At 40.3% G+C, this 27,734-nt stretch overlaps 2 protein-coding genes across 3 annotated transcripts; both read right to left on the reverse strand.

Annotated features, from left to right (window-relative positions):
* Positions 1-1,452: 1,452 nt before the first annotated feature.
* Positions 1,453-14,736, reverse strand: LOC124280341 (sialin-like). Its single transcript, XM_046716245.1, has 11 exons — positions 14,545-14,736; positions 11,346-11,593; positions 10,185-10,418; positions 9,609-9,696; positions 8,376-8,471; positions 7,136-7,269; positions 5,286-5,429; positions 4,707-4,839; positions 3,575-3,725; positions 2,565-2,655; positions 1,453-2,011 (listed from the first exon to the last, which is right to left on the reverse strand). The coding sequence occupies exons 1-11, from the start codon at positions 14,594-14,596 to the stop codon at positions 1,613-1,615; spliced, it is 1,770 nt and encodes a 589-aa protein (XP_046572201.1). The 5' UTR covers positions 14,597-14,736; the 3' UTR covers positions 1,453-1,612.
* Positions 14,737-22,459: 7,723 nt separating this feature from the next.
* Positions 22,460-27,013, reverse strand: LOC124280343. Of its 2 annotated transcripts, none has more exons than XM_046716248.1 (2): positions 26,819-27,013; positions 22,460-25,095 (listed from the first exon to the last, which is right to left on the reverse strand). In XM_046716248.1, exon 2 carries the CDS (start codon positions 24,890-24,892, stop codon positions 23,534-23,536), a length of 1,359 nt encoding a protein of 452 aa, XP_046572204.1. In that variant the 5' UTR covers positions 24,893-25,095; positions 26,819-27,013; the 3' UTR covers positions 22,460-23,533. The 2 variants fall into 2 exon arrangements, with proteins under 2 accessions (XP_046572204.1, XP_046572203.1); XM_046716247.1 differs by having other exon boundaries at positions 22,460-25,104.
* Between the last annotated feature and the right edge of the window lie 721 nt (positions 27,014-27,734).

Here is a 27,734-nt window from a genome sequence, read left to right on the forward strand (position 1 = left end):
AACTTGAGAATGCTGGGTAACTAAAAAGGGCCCCGAATGGGTTTTACCAAATCTTAATATGCGCGTTGTAGATTATGTTGTCAAACAGGGAAAGATGTTTTCTGTTCCTTATATGAAAATAACAAACACAACCAAACCTCTGTGATGATACTGAACGGGATAAAAATATCAAGGCATAAAAACCCATATATGTTGCACAACTGACTAGTAAAGATACAAGATCTGATTAGCTAATACCAGAGACCATATAATAGATATTATATGGTCTCTGCTAATACATTGTTTTGTAAAACATCTATTTGTTTCTGTGGGTTTTACTGTATTCCATCTAACGCTTTTGATAAGTATACATCGGTCATAAAGTATATAAATATTTTCATCACGGATGTTGTCATTTCCATATTTGCACACGTTGAGAGATTTTAGGTGCGCCTCAAGTTTGTATTGGTGATGTTAATGGCAGCAAAGTAAGCCAGCTTTCATTTGAGTCCTGTTTGTCTCAAAGATAGAAAAATCCTTTGGGGCATGCATTTTATTCGATTATGTATATTTTCCACATGTTTGACTCCGCCTTTCAGGCCAGATATTTGTACGTTTTGAAGAAATGAAGATGTCGTTGGTCCCTCAAGTAGTAGCGAGGGTGGTGGGGGTGGTGGGGTGGTGGAGGTGGTGGGTTTAGTCTAGTGGTTAAAGCGTTGGCTCGTCACGCCGAAGACCCAGGTTCGAATCCCCACATGGGTACAATGAGTGAAGCCCATTTCTGGTGTCCCCCGCCGTGATATTGCTGGAATATTGCTAAAAGCGGCGTAAAACCAACGAGGGACGTAGTCTGTCTCATAGTCCCTGAACCGCATTATTTTGCCTTTCTTTGCCCTAAATGAAGCAAGTGTAGATTTCCTCAGGTTCTGAATGTTCCATCTCACTGGGGCTAATTTCAGTTTAAAAGGAATTGTTGGTTTTATCAAATGTTCTGAGATTAAGTGCCGTGATCTCGCAAAATCTCCCGTGAAATTTAATATCTGGTTGAGCTCCAAAACCAGTGGCCGCTAGTGTGAGCGTCGAGTATGACGACACACTGGATCTGTTCTTTCCAGGAAGTGGGGCCGTGGGGTAGCCTAGCTAGTGGTTAAAGCGTTCGCTATCACGCCGACGACACGGGTTCGATTCCCCACATGGGTACAATGTGTGAAGTCCACTTCTGGTGTGCCCCGCCGTGATATTGCTGGAATATTGCTAAAGCGACGTAAAACTATACTCAATCACTCCAGGGGGAGGTGGTCGTTCTGCTTTAAACAGTTGACCTGGTTTTGAACCCGTGCACAACATATCGCAACTCCAGAATGGAATAACATTGAGATCAACCAGGGTACTGCTCTAACCAAATGCGAGGAATATTGTGTGTACAGGCAATGACGCATTAAAGGCGGTCAAAAAGGGAAAAGAACTAATTCCAACCAAATCTACTTTATTTGTAATATTTAATCCAGGTTCTACATATATGAGTTTGGCAACAATAAAGACGTACGGGCGATGGCATCACGTGTTTCTCTGGTTACGGTTACCATGACGAGATGGCACAACCTCACTGCATATCAAGCCTATATCTCCGGCATTAAAGCCGTGTTACTTGCTTGTCCACGTGGTTGTTGGCCGTTCCGCCATGACATGACTCCGTGCTGTGGCTTGTTTCATCGACCAAGTCACCAGACAGGTCAAATGCGGCGTTGATAACTCCATTTTTCAACGCGTTCAGTTCCGACGTTTCCTTTGAGCGTTGACGGTGAACAGAATGTTCGTCGGATGTTTCAGTTCCTTTCTTCCTGTTCTCGACGCCTGTCGTACCAGTCGGTGAGCCATCGGAACCGGAAGTGACCGAAGGGATGACGTCAGTACGGTCCTCCTTGGCCCAGTCCTGTTCCTTTCCGCTGCCAAAGATGAGGAAGAAAACGTCGGACGTCATGACGATACCCGCCGTCAGAAAGAACACCTGCTGCCACTGTTCCCGTGTTCTCTGGAACATTATCATGTGAGTATATGAAGTGTTTTACGTGGCGCCAGCAATATTCCTGCTATAGCACGAGGAGCTGGGGTAGACTAGTGGTTAAATCGTTCGCTCGTCACGCTGCAGACCCGAATACCCACACACGGGTATACAGTGCGAAGCGTATTTCTGGTATCCCCGCCGTGATATTGCCGGAATATTGCTAAATGCGGCGTGAAACTAAACTCACTCACTCAGTATAATACAGCTACGGTGACCTTTAAATACTCGAGTGAGTGAGTGAGTTTAGTTTTACGCCGTGTTTTTGCCATATTCCAGCAATATCACGGCGGGGACACCAGAAATGGGCTTCACACATTGTACCCATGTGGGGAATGGAACCCGGGTCTTTGGCGTGACGAGTGAACGGTTTAGCGAGTAGCGACGCTTTAGGCCACATGACCACCCCAGCACTATCCGATCTTGAATTACTGTAAGATCTGCGTTCTTTTGAATGTTGACTTTTCAGATTCCAGATTAATGTCTCAAGAATTTGAAATGCGACTGGAACAACGTCTCTTACGTCCACAGTCATGGCGGAGATGATGAGGGGCGATATGATGGCGGCACAGCTTCCAATCGTCAGGGTGAAGCCCATCACCTGGCCGGCATACCTAAAATATACCATACCATTACACCTCAAAGTGGAAACATACCACACCGTTATACCTGATACATACCAGAACGTCATACCTGAAACATAACAGAACGTGACACCCGAAACATACCTGATCATTCCTGAAACATACCACACCATTATACCTAAAACCAACACCAACGTCATATTGGAAACATACCAGAACGTCATACATGCAACATTACCAGAAGGTGACACCCGAAACATACCTGAATATCATACCCGAAACATACGTCACCATTATACCTAAAACATACACCCACTATTATACCTGAACAAATTGTGACATTCTCAACTCATTACACCAGTTTATTTCTAAAAGTAAGCGCTTCCAGTGATTATCATCTCTACATATACATGTATATTCAATGCAAGAAAAGATTTATATAACTTGATTTTCTGCGGCAGCTCTTTTCGTTGCTAGGCACAACCAACACCATAACCACATATTTATTATTCAATCATTTTTCTGAGTGTAATCTTGTCTAAATATAATTCTTTTCTTGTCCGTCTATTTCAAATATGTATCCAGCTATATTGGAACCGTGTACTGGAGCGGCGTTTATATAAGCCACTAGGCTTGTTCGCCTATCCAGATTTCTGCATTGACGAAATAAAAATATGTTTAAACCATACCTGAAATAACCTACACCATTATACCTGAAACATTACACCCACCATTATACCTGAAATAACCTACACCATTATACCTGAAACATTCCAAAACGTCATAACTGAAACATTCCAGAGCGTTATACCTGAAACATACCATCCTATCTTTTTTGCACTTTGTGAAACCACGTGATTTTTCCACAAATTGCCCTTTCTCATTCCTTAATATATGTGCGTTATAGAAATCAAACAAATGTGATTAATATTCCTGTTTGTTTGCTCACCTTGGCGCAATATCGAGGTGGTTGACCCTGAAGGAAGCCATGGTGCAGGCTTGTGTAGTCATTGTTAGCACCATGAGCCCTACTGCCAACATTCTCTGGTCAGAGGTCAAGAAGCTGACGCCAATCAGAAACCCTCCCGGCAGATATGTACCTGTACAGTTTATAAACCAGTGACGTCATCGTCTTGTTCTCAGAGAGTAATTGTAAACATTTCTCTCGTGTGGCACATTATATATGTTTCTCTAGTGAGAGACATTGCCAGTATTTCTGTAGTGAAAAACACTTTTGTGTGGCACAATCTAAATATTCCTTTCGTGCGGCACATTCTGAATATTTCTATAGTGGGACGCATTGTCAATATTTTTACAGTGCGGTACATTGTTAGTTTCTATAAGAGGCTCTGAACTTATCAGTCGACGCCGATATGAAATAGAGCATAGTCAGTATATCTGTTGCGTGACACAATGTATCAAAGTTGTGACGTACCAGATTGCCAATATACGTGCTGTGTCGTACATACATGTAAAAAACATACCTTTTGTGTGTTCCATTTACAATCTGCCCATGGTACTACGTATTGACCATATACCTACCTGACCAATATTGTCAGTATAAGTATACCTGACCATATACAGCCATACATCGTTGTGTCGAACTTACACTTGTATCGAAGTATAAGCTTTGTCCCCTCGTATTCCTTATCCACAAATTGTCTTGTGGTTGTGTCGAATTAATGTAGCAGGGCGTGGAGTCATCCCACAGATGACATCCTTACCTTGTTGGTTTGCTGACGGGGTCAACCTCTTTGGTCATGTGGACAATGCGTCTGACTTCGGATTAGAAGGTCCGTGGTTTGAATCCCAGTAAGGGATTTGGAACTTTTATGGCCGCTACACGAATATCGGATAACTCGAAGCATTTATGTGTGTTAACTTCGCCATAACGGTGTTTTACTGTACCAATAGACCCCGTAGATGGCCCCTTTAATTTCGTAAAAACCGTAGTGTAGTGTATATCGAGATACCTGAACACTTGTACAACGTAATTCACTCCCGACCTGTCGAATTTTGAATACAAACCTGTGATTTCCAGATATAAATTTGGGAAAAGAAGAGATCGAGTGTATATATACCTAGTGTCTGGAATATCTTCCTGTTGACCGTCACAGAGAGGGAAGTCTTCTGGAGCACGAGGTCAGCGATGTAGGCGAAAAAGAGGCCGCCGAAGAAACGCCCAATGTACGGGAGAGACGAAAGGAGGCCGTTCTGTAGGGAGCATGTCGGAACCACACACGCTAATTCTAGTTATATAATGAGTGAGTTGGTATAGTTTTGAGCCAGTTTTAGCAATATCCCAGCGATATCATGGCGGGGGACACCAGAAATTGGCTTCGAACCCCGGGTCTTCATCGTGACAAGCGAACGCTTTAACCACTAGGCTACCCCATCGCCCCCAGTTATATAACGGCGTATTACGTACATTGTGACGCCCGATGTGATGGAGATTAGATGTTTGCCACTTCAATGAAACCCAAAAACACAGATCTGGTGCTGACAAACCTCGAAATATAATCAGGACAACCGGAAATTGAACCCATAATCACAGCATTCCTGACCAACTCAGGTAGGTTATTCCGGGACAAGCCGAACAGCTTTTAAATAATCAGTTATCTCCCTTGGTTTGGGATGATGACCTGTTGAGAGTTATTTACCGAAGTAATGTCAAACTTGAGGACATCGCTCATGTACATGGGCAGGAACGTCTGTATCGACGACATGATCCAGGAGTGGGACACGTGATTGACAACCAGGGCCCAGAAAGGCATCGACCGCAACGTCTTCATCCACGGTAGAGGCTGGATAACAACGAGGGTGAGTGAGTATGGTTCAACTCTGCTCGAATCAGTATTATATCAGCTATGTCCGGGTGTACCAGATGAGTGCGGATGTAGTGAGTGAGTGACTTTAGGTTTACGCCGCGTTTAGCAATATTCGTGCAATATCACGGCGGGGGAAAACCAGAAATGGGCTGCGCACATTGTGTCCATGTGGGGAATCGAACCCGGGTCTTCAGCGTGACGAGCGAACGCCTTAACCACTAGGCTACCCCAGTGCGAATGTAAGCTAGGTCGAGGCAGTATGAATAATGTACTGGATCGACAAATTGGGACTTCTGTTAGAAACAATACGTTTTGTCTTGTCAGTGCTGAAGAACTATTAAACCAAACCTGAATTCACATTAACTTTCGATATTTTCAGGAACAGACTGCTGAATTTAAAGAAACCGAGAAATCCCACATGATATATAATTGTCGATTGCTTTGACTAACTAATCGTAACATAGAGACTTTAAAATAGACTTGACCCTTGAATACTGACCTGATTATTTGAGCCTAGAATATTGACGAGGTATCTTGATTCTTTAAAATTGACCATAAAGTTAGTTAAGTTTTGATCACTTACATATTGAATATTGACTTGATAGCTAAAGCTTTGAATATTGAGACTAGACCAAAAACATCTAAACTTGAATATTGACCAAATACATCACAAGTATTTTATCAGTATCCAGTTATAATGCTATAGAACTGATTATTATATAGGTAGTATATTTCCTGTACCACGATTGGTCAAAATACCGTCACATGATTGACTACAAAACACGATATTGACTTGAGTTTTCTGATAAATTACGATATTGACTTGGGTTACTAAAAATAGACAAGGAATCCCGTACTATTGTTTACCCGTACGAAAGGGGCTTCGTAACCCGTTTCTCTTTCATTATATAATAAAACAATTATACTTGTATTATACTCTTGTAGAGGTCGATATCGGTTTTTATTGACCTGAGTAAAACAATATCGACCGAGCTTGCGAGTCTATAATTGTATAATATTGACTAGATAGCCATCCTTGAATATTGACCAAATACGTCTCAAGTATTTAATCAGTATTCAGCAGGACCTGAATATCGACAAGATAGCTAGAGCTTTGAAAATTGACTGCAACGCTTTAACACGGGTACATTGTGCATTGCATGAGAAACATAAAGTACAATAACTAAATTTTATTAACTATTTATCTATTAACTATATACATATCTTTGAGTATTAACTCTACACTTAGAACCTTAACCATTTACCGTCCGAAATACTGGTACACACTGAGAGCTATGTGCTTGAAAGTATCGGCTCTTTCTTATATCGGAAGTCTATGTTAACCGGAGGAGATACGTTGTGTTACGATGACTTTAACACACGATAACAAAATGGTCTAGATTCCACCGAGTGAGTGGGAAATTCTGTGTAGAAGCATTAACCTTCTTTTGGTTGATTTGGTTGGTTGCCATGGTTGGTTTGTTGTTTACCCCTGCACCCAGCAATATTCCAGCTATATGCAACAGGGATACGATGACATGTGTCAACCAAGTAAGCGAGCCTGAACACCCGATCCCGTTAGTGGCCTCGAACAAGCATGGGTTATACTGAATTCAAACCCGGATCTTCACGGGTCTTCTGTTGGTTGAAATCATTTATGCAACATCTACATGTATACTGACCTTAGATGAAGACTTGATGGAGGTCTTGCCGAAATAGATGCGCTGCTTTTCTTCATTGGAGCATCTGGGATGCTGCTCTGGAGAATCGTGGACGAACAACAGCCAGAAGACCATCCAGACCACGCCCACACCAGCTGACACAGAAGGAAGAGACCTCGCATGGCTTATTGTTAAAATTCATCGACGAAATTAATCGCATTGAATTGGTTTCTGTCCAAGGGTTCGTACTGCTCATGACCTATGACCTTTCCAGGGTGCTGTCAGCACGCAGGCAGTGAGAGATCCCTGTTTTCACCAACGGGACACGTGAAGGTCCGGGTTAGAATTGGTCTTCATGCAGAAACCCATGCTTATCGTGAGGCGACTACTGGGATCGGGTGGTCAGGCTCGTTGGCTTGGTTGATGCATGTCATCGTAACCCAATTGCGTAGGTCGATGCTCATGATGTTGATCACTGGATTGTCTGATCCAGACTCGATTATTTACAGACCGCCACCATATAGCTGGAATATTGCTGAGTGCGGCGTAAAACTCAACTAAACTCACTCATTTACCGACTGTCGTTATATAGCTGGAATAGCAACTTTCACCAAACTTGCTCGTTTGTTTGAATGCTTTTGCTTTGTATAACGCCCGAATTCCAACTATATTGACGCGTGTAAACAATTTGAGTCTGGACCAGACATTACAGTATCCTATCTAAGCTGTAGCCTCACCAGTGACCAACTATCACCTTAGACGGATCTTACGATATGCAAAGGTTGCTATAGACCAATTCTAACCCGGATCTTCAAAGAACACCTATGAGCAAAATGTCCATAAACTGCGTTATTTCGGGTTTGTTCCCCACATCAAGCTGACCCAGTGTTGTAGCAGTATCACCGGAATACAATGGCGTTGTACCAGACTCACACACTTTCAATGAATATGTTAATTTATTCATAATGTAAAAAAGATAATGTCCATGCAAAAATGGTATTTGTGAAAAGATACATAAAAGTGTGAGTTTGAATTCAAGCCAAATACAATAATTCAGTTGTAACAGACATTTTTTCAGATTTAACGGGTCGATGGGTAGCCTTGTGATTGAAGCTTTCGCTCATCACGCCAAAGACCCGGGTTCGATTCCCCGTATGGGTACAATGTGTGAAGCCACTTTTGGTGTCCCTCGCCGTGATATTGCTGGAGTATTGCTAAAAGAGCCGTACAACCATACTCAGTTACATCAGATTTAACTTACCATACGCGTAGAAGGGAAGAGGCCAGCCTTCATCGAATGGTATCTGGCATAAGAATCCGGAGACGGCAGTGGCCATGATACTTCCGACGTTCACTCCTGCAGGACATCACAGCAAAGTTTTGTTTGTTTGTTTGTTTGTTTATTGTTTAGCAGGGCGGTGGGGTGGCCTAGTGGTTAAAGCGTTGGCTCGTCACGCCGAAGACCCGGGTTCGAATCCCCACATGGGTACAATGTGTGAAGCGCATTTCTGGTGCTCCCCGCCGTGATGGTGCTGGAATATTGCTAAAAGCGGCGTAAAACCAAACTCAGTCAGTATTGTTTAGCACATGATTGCGCTGAGCTACTTCGTATCCTTGTCAAACGTGCAAAATATGAAATATGCGTCCTCTAGAGTTGTTAGTGTTGTGGTTTTTTATAAGAATTTACAGGATAAAGGCCACTTTTGTAAAGGGGCGGTGGGGTAGCCTAATGGTTAAAGCGTTTGCTCGTCACGCCGAAGACCCGGGTTCGAATCCCCACATGGGTACAATGTGTGAAGCCCATTTCTGGTGTCCCCCGCCGTGATGTTGCTGGAATATTGCTAAAAGCGGCGTAAAACCAAACTCAGTCAGTCGACTTTTTTACGATGGCATCTCCATAAACAGAGTCGCTTAATATTATTATTTATTAGGTGCTATGAGAAGAGTGAGTGAGTGAGTTTAGTTTTACGCCTCACTCAGCAATATTACAGCTATACAGCGTGGTCTGTAAATAGTCGAGTCTGGACCAGAACATCCAGTGATCAACAGCAGGAGCATCGATCTACGCAACAGGGACACGATGACATGTGTCAACCATGTCAGCGAGCCTGACCACCCGATCCCGTTAGTCGCCTCTTACGACAAGCATGGGTTAGTGAAGACAAAGACTCAAGTGCTAAAAATAAACAAAAGTAAGACAGTACGACATTTTGACCATGTGTGCTTTGAATAAAAAAATTAACTTTTACCAGTGGGCTATAACGCGAAGATGGCCCCTCTCTGATTCCATACAACCAACTAACACTGCAGCTCTCTCAGCTCACAGGCAAACTGTAGCGCAAATAGGGTTGCGCAACAAAGAGAAAATGACCAGTCTTCCTATCATGCGAGCGAGTGAAGACTGGTCATTTTCTCTTTGTTGAGCAACCCTATTTGCGCTACAGTTTGCCTGTGCTCAGGTCAACATACATTTTTTTACTCATGCTACTGTTACCTGAATTTGACGTCGCAGCGAGTTGAGCCTTTTCCGAAAGTGGGGCCCAGTTTGACCATAACACTTGTTGTGACGGCAATAAAACTCCCTGAAAAAAAATAGTACGTAGATTTTGTCACGTTCCTTTGTTGTTTACGCTGCATCCGTAAATGTAAATCTGTCGAGTGAGTGAGTGTTTTACCCCGCTTTTAGAAATAATCCAGCAATATCACGGCGAAAATGACTTAAGACCACATTGAAGATTTTTTTGGCGTTGGCGGAGCCAATGGGGGTTCGGGGGTTTGACACACACACACACAAACCCACCCCCACCCCCTTCAAAATTCTTGGATCCGACCATGTGGTAAGTGGTGGATATCATAGGCTTTTAAAATTCCCATATATATTTGTTTTACGCTATAGTCACAACATTCTAATACATTTCCACCAACGATCCAATAACAATGCAGACAATATTCCAGCAACAGTCTGACAAAACTCCCGCAGCAAGCAACATTGCAGCAACAATCAACCAACATCCCAGCAATAATTTAGCAACATTCCAGCGACACGCACGCACGCACGCACGCGCCCTACCGAGGCGAACCCCATGGCCACCCGCATGGCAACAGCAATGTAGACATTAGTACGGATGCTGATTGGCAGGAGCACCATGACAACCATGGACACCGCCATCGATACAGTAATCATAAGCTTCGGCCCAAATCTAGCTGCAAGGTATCCACCAATCAGAGGCGTCCATAGATACCCGTAGAAGTAACAGGAAAGCACCAACCCTCGGACGTCATCCGGAATATACGGATTCACAACCTGGTGATGGAAAAATGAATATCTACATAATAATAGTGATTGTCTGATTGTCGTAAGATTGTCAAAGAACAGACTTAAAGGGGCATTGATCTAGAGCAATCTCTCTGAACTTCTTGTTGTTTTTGCTATTGTTTTTACACGTTGGTGCCCGGATGTCATGCCAGAATTCTTGACTGGTTCGCGACCTCTGCTGCGCCAACCAGAAGCACTATTGACGGTAAAATGAAATACAGTTTCGTCTTCGAATTAACTGGAAAATGTAATCATCATTACGATCCCCTGCGCTTTGAGCATAATTTCCAAGCATGGAAAAAGCGCAATACAAATCCGCTATCATTATTATCATTAAGAATAAAATGTATACAAACAAGTTTTGACTGATATGTTGACTCTGTTATGGGTCTGGTAAAGATTGAACGGCTTTAGATGAGAAGTTAACAATTCACGTTGGTGTCTTCTTCGAACACCCGGTGTCATAATGTTCACCACTGTTTTGCCTCTTAAGGCTCACCGCTTACGTGTCTTCCTTCTTCCTATCACTGAGACATATAACTGAAATACGGCTCCGTTAAACCCAAATTAAATCGCATATTGAAATGTTTTTATTAAACCTAAAATATTTAAAATACCATTAATTATTGGAAAAACTATAAAAGAGTTTAAAGACACACCGAAAAACATTGTGTATGTTCGTAATAAAACAAAAACTTTCTTACAGCTTTATGTTTATTTTTAGTTTATTATAGTTAAGTTGCGCGGATGCATCGCTCAGGTATTTCTAAATGACAGGAGTTTTTGTAATTAAACCAGCGTAGCCCCACGATCAAGTAATACAGGCACCCAGTCTCTGCTAGTAACGTTACAAGGAGAAACACAGATACGACCTTAAGTTCAAAAGGAACAAATAAGAATATTTAATCAACCAACTTTGGCACTGTCTGCAACGCTGGTAATGGTTGTATTGTATGCATCCGTGATGTTGCTGTCGACTACGTGGCCCGTTTCCATACACACTATGGCGAAGTTGAACGAGTGCCGAAAGGCAAACAGCAGCAATGAGCACCACAATGTCAGGTAACCAGTCTGCCATCGACACGACGTAAACTTAGACAGGCAACCTTCACCCGGTGGCTTGGTGGCCATCTTGGATATGCTGTTGTCATTGTCAATTGTGTCTGAAATCAAACTCGATGATAACCTCTTGGGGATATCACCCACATCTGAACATCCCTTTTTCAACTTGACACCCCAACAGGATTTGGGTTATTATTGTTAATGTTGCATCTATTCGTGGCGAATAAACAAAGAGTAAGTGAGTGTGTTGGGGTTTAACACCGCTTTCAACAGTATTCTAGTGACATAACGTAAGCAGTTTTCCAGTTTTGGGTGAAAGATTAACAATTTACATGGGATTTTATCGAAAACACTAAATTGTCCGCGAAAGTACCGGGACAAATCTAGGGCTGCGCAATATAACCGGTTTACCGGTTCACGCATGAAAACGATACTTATTGCGATACGCTGATCGAAAACCGGTATTTTGACATGCATTCGGAAAACTTCGTAACAATTGGCAATTGTGGTAATGGTGGTGGGAATGATGGTGGTGAAAATTACATTTAACTGGATTGTTGAGTTCGGTTTGAGGTAGTGTTCTTAATTTTTGTTCAAGTGTTTCGCATTGTTTTGGATCTGAATGTTTTGAATATTTACTCATTTATGACCAGTGATCTCTGATATGTCCTGACCAGGTCAAGTTGCTATGTAAAATCTGAGGGGTTTTTTGAGAGTGGAGGAACTAGTTGAAACTAGTAACCACTGTGTTGATGTTAAATTGTTCTTTTCCTTGTTTCATTTGTGCCAAATATTATTTACATTTTTACTTTGTCATGATTAAAAGTATTTATTGAGGTTAATCAAGCATAGCGATTTTGTTGTGATTTGGCTTTATAAGTCAAGCTTTAACTCGATAATAAGTAGGTTTTTTTGTTAAAAAAAAATCTTGCAATATATTGCAATACATATCGCAATATATGCTTTCGCATCGCAACATGAAAATTCTCTGTAATACCCACCCCTAGAAAAATCATTATACCTCAGATTGTTGAAAAGAAAAGAAAATGTCTCCCACAAAAATATATTCCCGAAAGATGTATTTTAAAGCATGTTGTTAGGGCGGAAAGTATTAATTCCATGACACTAAAAGTATCTGGGATTATATACAGATGTACAAAAGAAAGTACACACCTGGTGTTTTTGAGACTATCAAAACAACGTAAATATGTTGCTTAGCAATGTTCCAATTGGGTACGATATCTATGGTGTTATTGCAACACGTACACAATGTTTGTGACTTGAGTCGGAATCAAAACACGTTTCTAAATATTACGCTGCTTTCAGGAAAACATTTTACCAAAGCATCAGGAGTATACTTTCTTTTGTACATCCGTTTAGCTGCAGCTGTAATTAAGGCTCTATACAAAACCATAATCCACCTTTTCTGGCGTTGACATTTAAAATGTAATGAAAAGCGACGTCTCTACGAAACATACATGTTTTAGTAATCATAAAAAAATGTCAACAGTAATTAAGAAATATTATAAATTAAGAATATAATAGAGTATGGCTACGTTCATGGTTACTATTCCTTCGGAATATTACAAGCTGAACTATCTATAGACAATAGAAATGAAAGTCAAATGCGTTTTGACACCGCAGCAGGACACTACCCCAGATAACAGCGTGACGTACCACAAACCATGGCGTGTAATTGCTAATCAGTAGTCACACGAGTGCCTCTGAAGATTATAAAGATGCTTTTCGCACTGTCTGAAAGATTATAAAGATGTCTGTTATTTGACAAACACGAACTGAAAGATAATGAAAGCTTTACACGATTTAGAACATAACAACATAATCTGAAAGATTATAAAGATGCTTACACACCCCATACACACAACATAATCTGAAAGATTATAAAGATTCCACATACACACAACATAATGCTTCCCCATGCTTCCACATACACACAACATAATCTGAAAGATTATAAAGATGCTTCCCCAATACACACAACAGAATTTTACAGACGGCATCAGATCTTTCTGTTACAATCTTATGGAAGAGTTTAGTAAAAGAATGTTTCAAAGATATCATTAAAGATGGTATGCATGGACGGTCAACTTCTTCATGTCACTTGTGGGCGGTGGGCTAGCCTAATGGTTAAAGTGTTCGGGTGAAGACCCGGGGTCGATTCCCCACATGGGTACAGTGTGAGAAGCTTATTTCTGGTGTCTCCCACCTTGATATTGCTGGAATATTGCTGAAAGCGGCGTAAAGCCATACTCACTCACTTATGTCATCTGTAGGCACGGTCTGATGAAGATTATTGACAACCTTGCTATAGTCGTTTAGCGTGACAGATTTATTTATCCAAACCAGTGAGGCTACGGGTCCTCAGTGTACTGCACTTATTGGCAACGATAGTGTGTTATCAGAGACAATATAATTATATGTTTTTTCTGGTGTTATTAAATGTATTTTCTAGCTGATATACCATGGTATATAGACCAGAACATATGTTGTATAACATCAATGTCAACTGAAGTGATTGGAGAGACACAATGTGGATATTGGAGCATAAAGTTGTGTTTTTTAAATCTGTATTAGCCAATCAGTTGTCAGATGAGTGCCTCAGTTTTCGCACTGTCATGTGTTATTTACTAACACAAACTTAATGAAGGCAAACACGTATAGAACATAAGCTGAAAGCTACCATTATCATACACCATAGAATTACAGACTGCAACTGACTATATATTTTGTAATCAGATTGCATTTACATCACAACGATTACAAAATCTTTATTGTTGATCTATACTTCTTTGTCATTATAAGTGACCTCCCCCCCAACATAGATGAAACCATGTGCTATGACTGGGATACACTTCAAAGGGGCGATAAACCAAACTCACTCACTCAATATGCATTCCAAATGTGTTTGACGTTTAATTTAAAGAAAATATTCTGTCCGTGGTATCCGTTATACTGCTAAAAGCGGTGTAAAACCAACCCACTCATTAAAAGATGGAAAACTCGATTGATATGAGCTTGTATTACCAGTTACCGTTTGGCGGTCGTAAGTGACCGACGTCCATTATCTGCATGTCCGGTTCCATGTTTTCCGTGGAGTGATCTCAGCAGCAGCTCTGCAGAAGTTCTGGTCCTCTGTCGTGCTGGAGGACAATCCTCACGTGCCTGTGCATGTCCAGCATCTACGCGATGAATGCATAAGGGTTAACCCTATCTGTTCTAAGGGGCAAAGGGAACTCAGTCGTTTCAGGCGACGGAATGCGCCGTGAGCGTGAGGCGTGCCAGAATCGAGTTGAAATCACAGCTACATCATGCCTGTGAATCTTGGCTCAGACCCGTACTCGTGGGTTTCGCAAAAGTTCAGAAGGTATGACGTCTGGCTTTCTTCTCACATTGTGCTGACATAATGTGTCCCTGAGTCCACTTGCACAAAGCGATCTTAGCGCTGCAACCACCTTAGGCTGGGTTAAAGTATGGGAGTTAGGATTATCGTCGCGCTTAGATCGCTTTGTGCAAGTGGGGCCTGCCCTTCAAAACTCATCAATATATTAGATATCAAGATGTCGTAAACATAGTATGATATGGGCAATAATATATTGTTCTATTTAATACCAAAGTGGTCAAATTGAGGAATATATACCCAAATCTATTTTCAAACATAGGCTGGCTATCCGCCGTCGACGAACGTAGAACGCAACGTCATAGAAAAAACGTGATATCATAGCATTGTTCATGACGTCACGTCACCATGACAAAGTGATGTTTTGCCCTTGGGCATCGTATATTAACCACGTTATTTTTGCCCTCGTAGGTAATAAATAGACCATATGTTTCGAGCGCAGAATGAACCAACTGCTCACAAGCCTGGTACCTTCCAAGCTCCGACCTGAAGAAAGGGCACACCTCCAGCTTTCATGAGCTGATCCTGTCCTCTGTTTCGGGCGCAGCCTCGTGGTTAAAGTGTTCGCTCGTCACGCAGAAGACCCGGGTTCAATTCCCCACATGGGTACAACGTGTGAAGCCCATTTCTGGTGTCCCCCGCCGTGATATTGCTGGAATATTGCTAAAAGTGGCATAAAACTGAAACTCACTCACTCTCTTCCTGGTGATTTGGATGTTCATTGGTTGCTTTGAAAGAACGGCATGCATTACCCGTCCCTTCCACACAAACAGGCACAGAATGGAACCTCTAGCTTGATTCACGTTCTTCTATCTTCAACACTACGGCCGTTGTGGCGTTTTGAGACGTTGTAGGGAGGCATACCACCAGGAGGTGATCCATGCAGCTGAACCCTTGGATAATGTCTCAGGACTGGTGTGGGCCCTGTGGGGTTGTGTTTCGTGAGACTACAGGTTGTGCCACAGGACCACAGGACCAGGGACACTCAACGGTCAACTGTATCAGTGGGTAAGTGAGTTTAGTTTTACGCCGCACTCAGCAATATTACAGCTATATGGCGACGGTCTGTAAATAACCAGACCAAACAATCCAGTGCTCAACATCATGAGCATCGTTCTACGCAATTGGGACATATATCAACCAAGTCAGCGAGCCTGACCACCCGATCCCGTTAGTCACCTCTTACGGCTATTGAAGACCAATTCTAACCCGGAACTTCACGGGTATCGACAAGAAGTACTGGATACCGCCGTCGTGCCACCCCGTTGCCAGTCGTCCGCTATTCATGGAAGACAACGCTAGACCTCACCGTTCTCAAGTCATTGACAATTTGCAGAACAATGCAATCGAAACGTTACCAAAGCCGGTAAGAAGCCCATTTACCGTATTTCATCTAATAAGCCCACTACCCGTGAAGATCCGGGTTAGAATGAACCTTCAGTAACCCATGCTTGTCGTAGGAGGCGACTAACAGGATCGGGTGGTCAGACTCGCTGGCTTGGTTGACACATGTCATCGGTGCCCAATTGCGCATATCGATGCTAATGCTGTTGATCACCGGATTGTCTGGTCCAGACTCGATTATTTACAGACCGCCGCAATAAAGCTGAAATATTGCTGAGTGCGGCGTAAAACTAAACTCACTCACTAATAAGCTGACTTCCAGAACCGGCGCTTATTAGAGGCCCGGTGTTATTGCACTTACTGGGTGTACCATAATTGTCAGTGAGCGTTACGTCAAAGGGATTAGGGACCATTCCTTAATAAATCTATTTAAGATCAAGGGAGAGTAGATTTATAAAAAACGTAACCAGCGCTTATTAGAGGAAATACGGTACCTTATTACCCGCGGAATTTTGTATAGCATGTACAAAAACATCAAGTGAGTTCGTATTTATCATATAAAGTGTGGGTGGTGCTTGATTATTGTTTATTGTTCGAATTCATATTCTTTATTTCCTGCACTGAAACGCCCACAGGCCTGTAGTACAATTATACATATAATTTAGGCAGTAGACACTTCACAGAGTAAATATGTTCGGTGTAAAAAGGCATAATGGATGTACATGGACAATCGTTCATGCTTAGGGCTTATTTAAGTTGGATAACGTGTGCCCAATCCGTTTCTTAATTGAATAAAATATGTTTCAATCAATCGTTCTGTGTGCGGGTGGCTTGAATGGTTTAAAAAAGGTACAAATGTATAGATGTTGTGATGTACAAAATGCTTGGTTCTCAAAGAGCGGCAAGCAGGACAAACACAGAGAAAATGTCTTCTCTTTCAATTATACCCGTGAAGGTCCGGGTTAGAATGAACCTTCAGTAACCCATGCTTGTCGTAAGAGGCGACTAACGGGATCGGGTGGTCGGGCTCGCTGGCTTGGTTGACACAATTGCGCAGATCAATGCTCACCGGATTGTCTGGTCCAGACTCGATTATTTACAGACCGCCGCCATATAGCTGGAATATTGCTGAGTGCGGCGTAAAACTAAACTCACTCACTCACTCTTTCAATTAAGTTTGAATTAAACAGTTTACAGATTCTATTTCATTAGTTTTCATGTGTTTATAGTTCAGACCTCTAGTTCTGGTGCCTACAACATATTGGGTGATAGAAGCACAGCACTTTGAGTGAGTTTAGTTTTATGCTGCTTTTAGCAATATTGAAGCAATATCACAGGCGACACCAGTAATGGGCTTCACACATCGTGCCCATGTGGGGAATCAAACCGGGATTTGGTGAACGCCTTAACAACTAGGCTACCCCTTCTCTCTCACTCACACACACACTGACACACACATTCATGAAGCAAGTCCAGATTCTCCATCTTACTTTGGTTCAATATAAATAGAGTTCTTCTATGAAAAGTGTACATTTTCAGAGACTTAGTGTCTGTGTCAAGTAAAAGAAACAAAGCTACATGAAATACCAATCTGAGATTCAAACCCCTAAACCACAGGATTCTGACATATCTAAGGGAGAAAACTAAGAACACCCCAGAGACTAAGGCCAACCAGCCCCTGGCCAACAATGAAACAAGGACTGACTGACTGAGTTTGGTTTTACGCTGCTTTAAGCAATATTCCAGCAATATCATGGGGGGGGAAACACCAGAAATGGGCTTCACACATTGTGCCCATGTGTGGGGATTCGAACCCGGGTCTTCGGCGTGACAAGCCAACGCTTTAACCATTAAGCTACCCCCACCGCCCATGAAACAAGGAACACTTGTAATATAGAACAAACAAGTTTATGTAGACTTTGTGCAGTCTTACATTGCATAGATACTCATAGCATTGACAATTTTATTGTACATCAATACATACATCTATAAAATGGAAGGTGTTTAAAAAACATAGAACCTTTTTGTCATTTGGCAATACCTGGGAATGTTGATGATAATATACAAATTAACACAAAACAAACATTGGAACCCTTCCATTTGTTTTATGGTTCCCTTTTAGTGGTCATGTTCCAGCTTTTCAGTGGTCTATTCATATACATTTCAGGACTATGTTCCCTTCCATGCCCAATGAAATCACATCTTGTGACTTAGTATGCTTTTACACCCATAGTTTTAATATCAGATTGAGTATGAGAATTTTAATAAATAGCTGGGGTGTCACTTTGCATTTATTCAGGAATACAATGACCTGAAATATAGAGAAGTGGTAAAATGACAGGTAATATGATTTTTTTTAAACTTTAAATAATGCAGAATAACAGAGTCTATATACTATCCACAAAATACTTGTCACAAATGTCAGTGGAATAAAAAAACGTGAGCTTTTGTTTGACTTAACACTGCCTTGAAATGCGTAAGTCTCAGTCAGTCAGCCTTCACAACCATCAGTGAGTTTAACAAGAAAGACTGTGCTGGTGCAGGAAACCTCTTCTAACATGGAAAACCACATGACACAACAGCATATGAGCATTTAGGTGCATCAGGCTGGAAGACTGGCAATCTTGGTAATATCTCACTCATGCTATCAACCACCTGTTTGGCTGTTCAAGATTCAATTACTTAATGATGCGATATAACTGGAATGCTTTCAGGCTGAAAATCTTGGTAATATCTCACTCATGTTATTAACTATCGGTTTGCCTGGTCAAGACTCATTTATTCACAGTATTGCCATATAACTGGAATGCTTTCAGGCTGAAAGACTGGCAATCTTGGTAATATCTCACTCATGCTATCAACCACCTGTTTGGCTGTTCAAGATTCAATTACTTAATGATGCGATATAACTGGAATGCTTTCAGGCTGAAAATCTTGGTAATATCTCACTCATGTTATTAACTATCGGTTTGCCTGGTCAAGACTCATTTATTCACAGTATTGCCATATAACTGGAATGCTTTCAGGCTGAAAGACTGGCAATCTTGGTAATATCTCACTCATACTATCAACCACCTGTTTGCCATTTCAAGATTCAATTACTTAGTGTTGCAATATAACTGGAATGCTTTCAGGCTCAAAGGCTGGCAATCTTGGTAATATCTCACTCATGCTATCAACCACCTGTTTGCCAGTTAAAGAATCAATGACTTAGTGCTGTGATATAGCTGGAATATGTTCAGGCTGAAAGAATGACAATTTTTGGTTTGCCTGGTCAAGGCTCATTTATTTACAGTGTTGCAATATAGCTGGAATGGTTTTAGGCTGACAATCTTGTCATTATCTCATTCATACTATCAACCATTGGTTTGCCTGGCCTGTATTGACAGGGTGCTATAGCAGGAACATTGCCTTAATGGACACATCATGATGAGAAGTTGAGTGATAAATGCTGAATATAGTTAAGATTGGAAACCTGTCACCTTTGGACAGCATAACAACAACATAGCGACTTTGTGTGCTGGCGATTAGGTGCCTGACTCTGAGGGTGTGCGTTCAAATCCCGGATGGGGCTCAACTCAAAAAGTACTAGAATTTGTACTTTACTAAGAAAGTGTAATCCCAAATATAATATATGTTACATTTGACCGCTTTCTAAATGGCATTGTGTAATCATGGTTTAAAAGTAGTTGAGAATACTGAAAAGAATACATTACCAATAGAGTACTAATATTTAAAGCTGGATCACCTCCAGGGGTGGAAATAACCCATTGCCCGACGCCCGAGTCCAGTGTCTTTTTCTGTCGGGCAAGCAAATTTGTATATCACACTGTACCGGTGTCCAGTTGACTTTCCAATGTTAATTATGTTGTTTATGTAAAAAATCAACAAGGAAACAGCCGGTATAGTGGAAAAATTATCAGGGCAAGTGATTTTACATGTGCCACTATACCGGAGTACACTATCAATTTTAAAGTTATTTCCACCCCTGACCTCACTAAATTCACAAGTAAGGTTATGCAGGACAAGGTTATCAATCACAGGCAAATCATCTGTGCTCGTGTGAGTGAGTTAGTTTAGTTTTACGCCGTTTTTAGCAATATCAGGGCTGGGGACACCAGAAAAGGGCTTCACACATTGTACCCATGTGGGGAATCGAGTCCTGGTCTTCGGTGTGATAAACGAAAGCTTTAACCATAAGGCTACCCCACCACCCCAGTCTGTGCTAGAAGGCCCACCAACAATGGTGAACAATTGAGTATGTAGTAATCAGTGAAATGACACCAATTAATTCAGTCACTGTGATAAACCTATCCAAGAGTGCAATGAAAACAGCCTGTAAAATCCCCATGCATGGTAGTCATTGTCAATTGTACATATTCAGGTGGTTTTCCAATCATGGACTACACAATGCTGTACATTGCACTAAAACAATCAAATCTGATATAACTGATTTTTTAGGGGATTTCCATTAAGGTAATTTTCTTTTTTATGACAGGGATTTCAAATTGATAAAGAGTAAAAGTTAACCTTGTAATCTGCATGCAGTAAAGTTTATCTACTAATTCAAAGTAAAAGAGAAGATGTCACTGTACCCCAATTGTGTAGATTGATGCTTATGTTGATCACTGGATTGTCTGGTCCAGACTCGATTATTTACAGACCACCGCCATATAGCTGGAATAGTGCTGAGTGCTGTGTTAAACAACCAATAGAGTTCTTTCTATTTGCAAGCATTGATTACATACAGGATGTGTTCCTTCCAAGGATGTTATATACAATTGTTGGTTATATAACTTGATTTTGAGTGTATTTGCAAACATTGGTTACATATAGGATGTGTTCCTTCCAAGGATGTTTTATACAATGGTTGGTTATATAACTTGATTTTGAGTGTATTTTCAAACATTGGTTACATACAGGATGTGTTCCTTCCAAGGATGTTATATACAATGGTTGGTTATATAACTTGATTTTGAGTGTATTTGCAAACATTGGTTACATACAGGATGTGTTATATAACTCCCAATTTTGAGTGTATTTCCAAGGATGTTCCTTCCAAGGATTTATATACAATGGTTGGTTATATAACTTGATTTTGAGTGTATTTTCAAACATTGGTTTACATACAGGATGATTTTGAGTTCCTTCCAAGGATGTTATACACAATGATTGGTTATATAACTTGATTTTGAGTGTATTTGCAAACATTGATTATATACAGGATGGTTACATACAGGATGATTGTTCCTTCCAAGGATGTTATACAGGACAATGATTGGTTATATAACTTGATTTTGAGTGTATTTGCAAACATTGGTTAACTTGACATACAGGATGTGTTCCTTACAATTGTTGGTTATATAACTTGATGTTATATGTGTTCCTTCCAAGGATGTTCCATAAGCTGGCATACAATGATTGGTTATATAACTTGATTTTGAGTGTATTTGCAAACAGTGGTTACATACAGGATGTGTTCCTTCCAAGGATGTTATATACAATGGTTGGTTATATAACTTGATTTTGAGTGTATTTGCAAACATTGGTTACATACAGGATGTGTTCCTTCCAAGGATGTTATATACAATGGTTGGTTATATAACTTGATTTTGAGTGTATTTGCAAACATTGGTTACATACAGGATGTGTTCCTTCCAAGGATGTTATATACAATTGTTGGTTATATAACTTGATTTTGAGTGTATTTTCAAACATTGGTTACATACAGTATGTGTTCCTTCCAAGGATGTTATACACAATGATTGGTTATATATATTTTGAGTGTACATGTATTTGTAAACATTGGTTTAAGGATGGGTTTGATAACAGGATAATATACACAATGGTTAGTTATCATGTCATATACAAATACGGACTATACCTACTTTGTATATAATATACAATTTGACCCTGAATGTATTTGCAAACATTGGCTACATGTAGGATAGTAGTCATGGTAACCATGGTAACCTAGATTCAATGTATGGTATACATCAGAAATAAATGACCTTCACATTACTGAAAATCTGTGAACTGTCACAAAATATAACAAGTGACTAGTAGTACATGTGATAAAGTCATTAATTTGGTAAAGAGAAAATACCAAATAGTCTTAATTATTTGAAATGTTGAGTTTTGTTTAAATGTGTGATATATACATAGTAGGATCCAGGGTGCTATGTTGGTGGAATTCCTGAAAGTTTATTAAATGACCATTGAAACTCGGGTGAAAATGAAGTGTGCACCCCTCCTTTTCTCAATAGTGTGCACCCCCTTTCTCAAAAGCTGTAGCCCTGTATATATCACTATGTTGGTGGAATTTGGAATGAAATATAGTAAAGAATACTCCAAAAGAAAAAAGGCTGGCCTGTTTGCATTAGGATTTGATATAACCATCCTGCAACTTCCTATCAAATAATCAATTTCAATTATTGTATATTTATTGTCTTATATCAGTGGCAACAGACCAACATGAGAAGGGAAGTAACTCTTACAACACTCAATTTTGTTTCTCTTTATTTACCTATTTAATTTCACCCTTCCATACCTACTTTTGAAAATTATTTCAAACATTTTTTAAGAATTTAACTCAATATTTTAAAGCAATGACAGGATATTTTTTAAAACAAATTTGAAAGAAATTTAAAAAAACTTGAACAATATTAATAACAACTATTATCACCAACAGTATCAAAACTGACACCCACCTGATCTGAAACTTGTCCTTCAAGGGACAGGTGACATGTTCTTGTCGTGCCAACAAATCATGTAAAGACCTTGACCCCAGGAGCTCCAATTAAAAAACAATGACACACCTTCACACCCAGGAGAGGCTGCTTCAAAATTAGGTGCTGACACTCTCACAGCTTAAGAGGCATAAACATACATAATAATGGCTGACATCAAGATAGCGATCACAGTTAACATGTATAAATCCACACTGACTTTTGAACGCACACTCACAGCGAGTCCGAGAAACACTCTGGTATCACAGAACACAAGAGAGATCATTTTATGGTTGATGTTTGTTTTCAAGTTTCTCCAGCTGAAATTGTCAGTTTGGACACTTCTTGAAGGACCTGCTTTCTAGCTCTGTAACAATCTTTGGACAGTCAATCAGAAAAATTATCATAAAAACAGATTCGTTGATGAGCTGCTTTCATTGTCTCTGCACCAAAACATCAGCTGTGAAAATCTTTCGTCATCTCTGGACCACCATTTTCTGAGCTTTAGAGGGTTTTTGAAACTGATGAAGTGATACAGAGTTATCTCACACTCATACAGTTTGTCGTAGAGCTGCTTTGACTGTGTCAACACCAGGCCCTCTGAAGCGGTCCAGATCCCCTTCTACACCCGGAGCACCATCTTTCCACTCCAACTGGACAAGAAGTGACCGTCCAGCTGCCATATCCTCTGGCCTCGGCTGACACAGTCCTTTGGAACATACTACATGCTGCAATAAGTTGGTGTCCATTTTAAGCACAGTAGGAACATCTACGTAGGTACGATACGCAATTTCTTCACTCTTGGCTTCCAAATGTCTTGCAGGTGCTTGTTTTAATCGGGTTATAAATGATTTTAAAAATTTAGACTTAGGTTTTGAAATTAGTACATTTAAATCAACAGAGTAGTTAATGATTCTGTATATTGACCGTCGAAGTGTTGCAATAGAAGTGTATTTTCGAAGATCACTCGGGAACTCTTTTCTCCAAATGGTGTCTGAACGTACAACTATCCCACCATGGCGTAATAACACATAGGCACCATATATCATGTCTCCAATTTCTGGATGCCAGTCGGACATGTGCGTGACAGGTATGAAACTCACATTATGTTTCGATAACTGATCCCATCGACGTCCAGATGGTTTGATTGGCCCATGAATAAACACATGCTGCATTTTTGCAACATAGAGGGCGCTGAGGATACTTGCATATGCAGTGACATCTAAATCTGGAGATGAGGTCACATGTAATATATGACAATGTAAGGGTACAAGTGACGTTTCAACTGCTGATGGATCTATTGGATCTGGTGATCCATAGGTGAGATTTCGCGCAAATTCATAAAACGGCTTTTTCTGATGCCAGATATCGGCAGGAGAGAGTCTGTCAGTGAGTTGAACACAAACAATGCCCCCAGACTTATATTTGTTATATTCTTGAATCGAGGGACAATCAAAGATCTGCGATTCTCGGCCTGATGTCACAACATGGGGCTCTGACGCTGGTAACAGGAACGCTCGTACATGCATAAAGTTTGATGACAGTACCATTTTGAGATAATCTGCTTTTGTGAAGTCAACAACTGCAACTTCATCCGATATGAACACCCCTGCCGGATTAACATAATCCGAAAGAACGAAATCACTTTTATCAAAAAAGGTATGGCCACAGTAACGTGTGTGGGGTAATTTTTTAAAAGACAAAAATGGAATATCACGCTGAATGTCATTAAACCATGTCACATAACCTTTCCTATCTGTGACCGGAAGATGAGTGTAATGAAACACAATCCAATCTGGACGAACCACCTGGACGACACTCAATATACTCAAGTAATGCTTAAACTCGAAGTACCCCTTTCGGCACCACAGGTAATGAACAATGAAGGGAGGGGCACCTGCGATCAGCATCTCGTTAGCATCCCCTTTCAGCGCAGAGTACAACTGTTTTGACTGGGTTGGTAGAGTCTGAAGCAAATACGGGTGTCGCCTTGGGTGAAGCAACTGTAGATTTGGTAAACCAGGAGAGATATCACCGCCAACAAAGCAACGATCAAGTTGATAGTCAGCAACAAGGTTGGGCGTCGTCTCATGATGGTCGGGGTAGGTGGGATCTGAAACATCTTAATGCAGGGTGATTTTGTTAGTACTATGCTCCTGATATAACAAACATCAGCAAAATAAGCAAAATTATTGGTTCATCACAACTGATTTGATAATGATTGATTATTTATGAACCTTTTAAACTTTGTCACAGAAAATAATTCACTAAAATGTTTGATGTGAGTGGATGCATGATTTTGGGTCAACATTGATTGACTGATTGTTTCACAAGATGATTGACTGGTTGGAATGATAGGTGAAATGATGTAGTTTTATATTTGAAGAACACATGGGCACAAAATTTGATGAAAAACATGACATAAATGAAAGATATTAGCTGCTTGATGTGTATCTATTAATGACAGTCCAAGTTACTTTCTTTAATGCCTTCTTCTTAAGACTGAAACTTTAAAATGTCACTTTGGAAGCAAATTTTAGTCAATTATATACTAATTATGACATTATGGGTCCAGATTCTGTAAATATCATAAGTTATCCAAGTATTAAAGTAAGAATCCTTTGTGGTTACCAATTTTAGCAAACCAATGACATATATATAATGATTATAACCTTTTTGAATATTAACTGCCGAAGGTGTTTTATTTATATTTGGAGGACAGGCTAGATTTTTGCAGGACTGGTAAAAAATTTGACCTGCCAGTCCTGTGGACAGGCTAGATTTTCTACATCTTTCCTACACTGTCTTGATGGACCATGGTTATCATTTATATTATTCAAATGTCCTTAGAATATGAATGCTCAATGCCAGTTACAGATTTAGAAAGTTGTCAAATGTAACACGCTATATTTGAGATTACACTTTCTCAGTAAAGTGCTGATTCTAGTACTTTTGTTGGGTTGAGTCCCATCCGGGATTCAAACCCACACCTTCAGAGTCAGGCACCTAATCGTCAGAGCACAAAGTCACACACCTAACCCGCTCAGCCACTGTGGCTTCCACTCAACCCAACAAAAGTACTAGAACCTGTACTTTACTGAGAACGTGTAATCCCAAATATAACGTTTTACAAATGTCCTTAGGTTTTACATATTTAAACACTGTCTACAGTGCATGTTATATAGCTATATATACCTGATTGGATGCTGTGCATAAAGGCTGAAATTGATTGCAATGTTGATTTGCCAAAAGGCAGTAAATTTAATCAAGCGAAGAGGAATTAAAAAGTAATTCCATCTGGCCTTCGTGACAAGAGTGTGAATGCGGATGAGTAATTAAGGTATGTTCACTTGAAAACTTACAATAAAATAAACATCAGAGGCTATTACCATGGTTACAAAAACATAGCGTTTCACATGTTGGGAGCTTAATTCTTTAATAGTAAATTTAATCTACACGAATTTTATGCATTCTGAATTTACAAGAAAACACATTATGTACGCATTATAATATTATCAGTCTAGCAATACAAGTAGTACTGTTATTAAGGTCTTTCTGAATAAAAAAAAGCTGGCATAACGTATTGCAATGATTTATTTTTTATTGAATTACTTAAACTAATTCAAATTTATCAATTACATACTGGACCTTTAATTTTTTTAAAACAACTTTTCATATTAAAAAAATAAATGACATTTACTGGAACGGATCAAGTTATATTGCATTAAGACAGGGCCTTAAGACAGATAGCATTTGCGACACTGAATTAAAAATAAATAATTTACGAAACAGCAGAAATCATCTTGAATACCTGAGCGCGCTACCTGTTGACTCACCTGTATCGTTATATCAGGATTTGGTATGTCGTTTTCTACGTTGTCACTCGCAAATTATTGAGAGTGACCGCGGGCATTTCGCCCATGTACATAACTGTTTCTGCGTGCATCCATTCATCACGACAAATTTCACTAACATTCCAACCTGTCCACTCTCCCCAACCACTAACAGTACTCTCTCCGTCAAAACACGGACATGATGTACACAAGATTTGATGACGTCACATTTTGTGTGGTTAGACTTCAATGGTGCATGCAATCGCAACACTGCCTTAATCAGACCAGGGATAATCTACAACATAGTAGAATATATAGTCTTCCAGATCAGACCTTACAATTATTATGTTGAGTATTTACTGCAGAAATGACAATAGGAACCTTTATCTGTTAATTTAAGTGGTGTTACTACTAATTATACCTGTTATAAATTCATTAACTGATCATCAAGTCAATGATGACAAATAAACAGGTGTAGGTTTATACCACCAACATAGGTTACAGCAAGGGAGTTTTAGTAGCAGGGATAATCTACAGCGTCTTCTATTCACCCTGAGCTATAGTAGTAATCGCTGTATTGCAAACAATGTTTATTGCGTAAGAAACTTAGAGGTCGACTCTGCTTTGGGGACATGAACGGAACTTCTTTGCTGTGCTGTATGCTAAAGTTAAAACCTGTATAAACCAATATACCTGAGTAAATTTTTGGATTTTGCTAGGGATGGCAAAGGGGTTGATTTGGTTTACGGATTCAAATACATCAAGTGTGTCAAGTGTGTCAGGTCAACAGACATTACATTGTTATATGACATGATTAACTATCGAGGTAAAAAATAGGATCAGCCATCACAGCCTGGTTCCGGGTCAGTCGTTGCGTAGCGCAGGCGCGACGGACCCAGGGAACCAGGCTGCAGCCATC

The sequence above is a fragment of the Haliotis rubra genome, unplaced genomic scaffold (genome assembly GCF_003918875.1).
Source record: "Haliotis rubra isolate DU_JTF1 unplaced genomic scaffold, ASM391887v1 Scf265, whole genome shotgun sequence".
NCBI lineage: Eukaryota > Metazoa > Mollusca > Gastropoda > Lepetellida > Haliotidae > Haliotis > Haliotis rubra.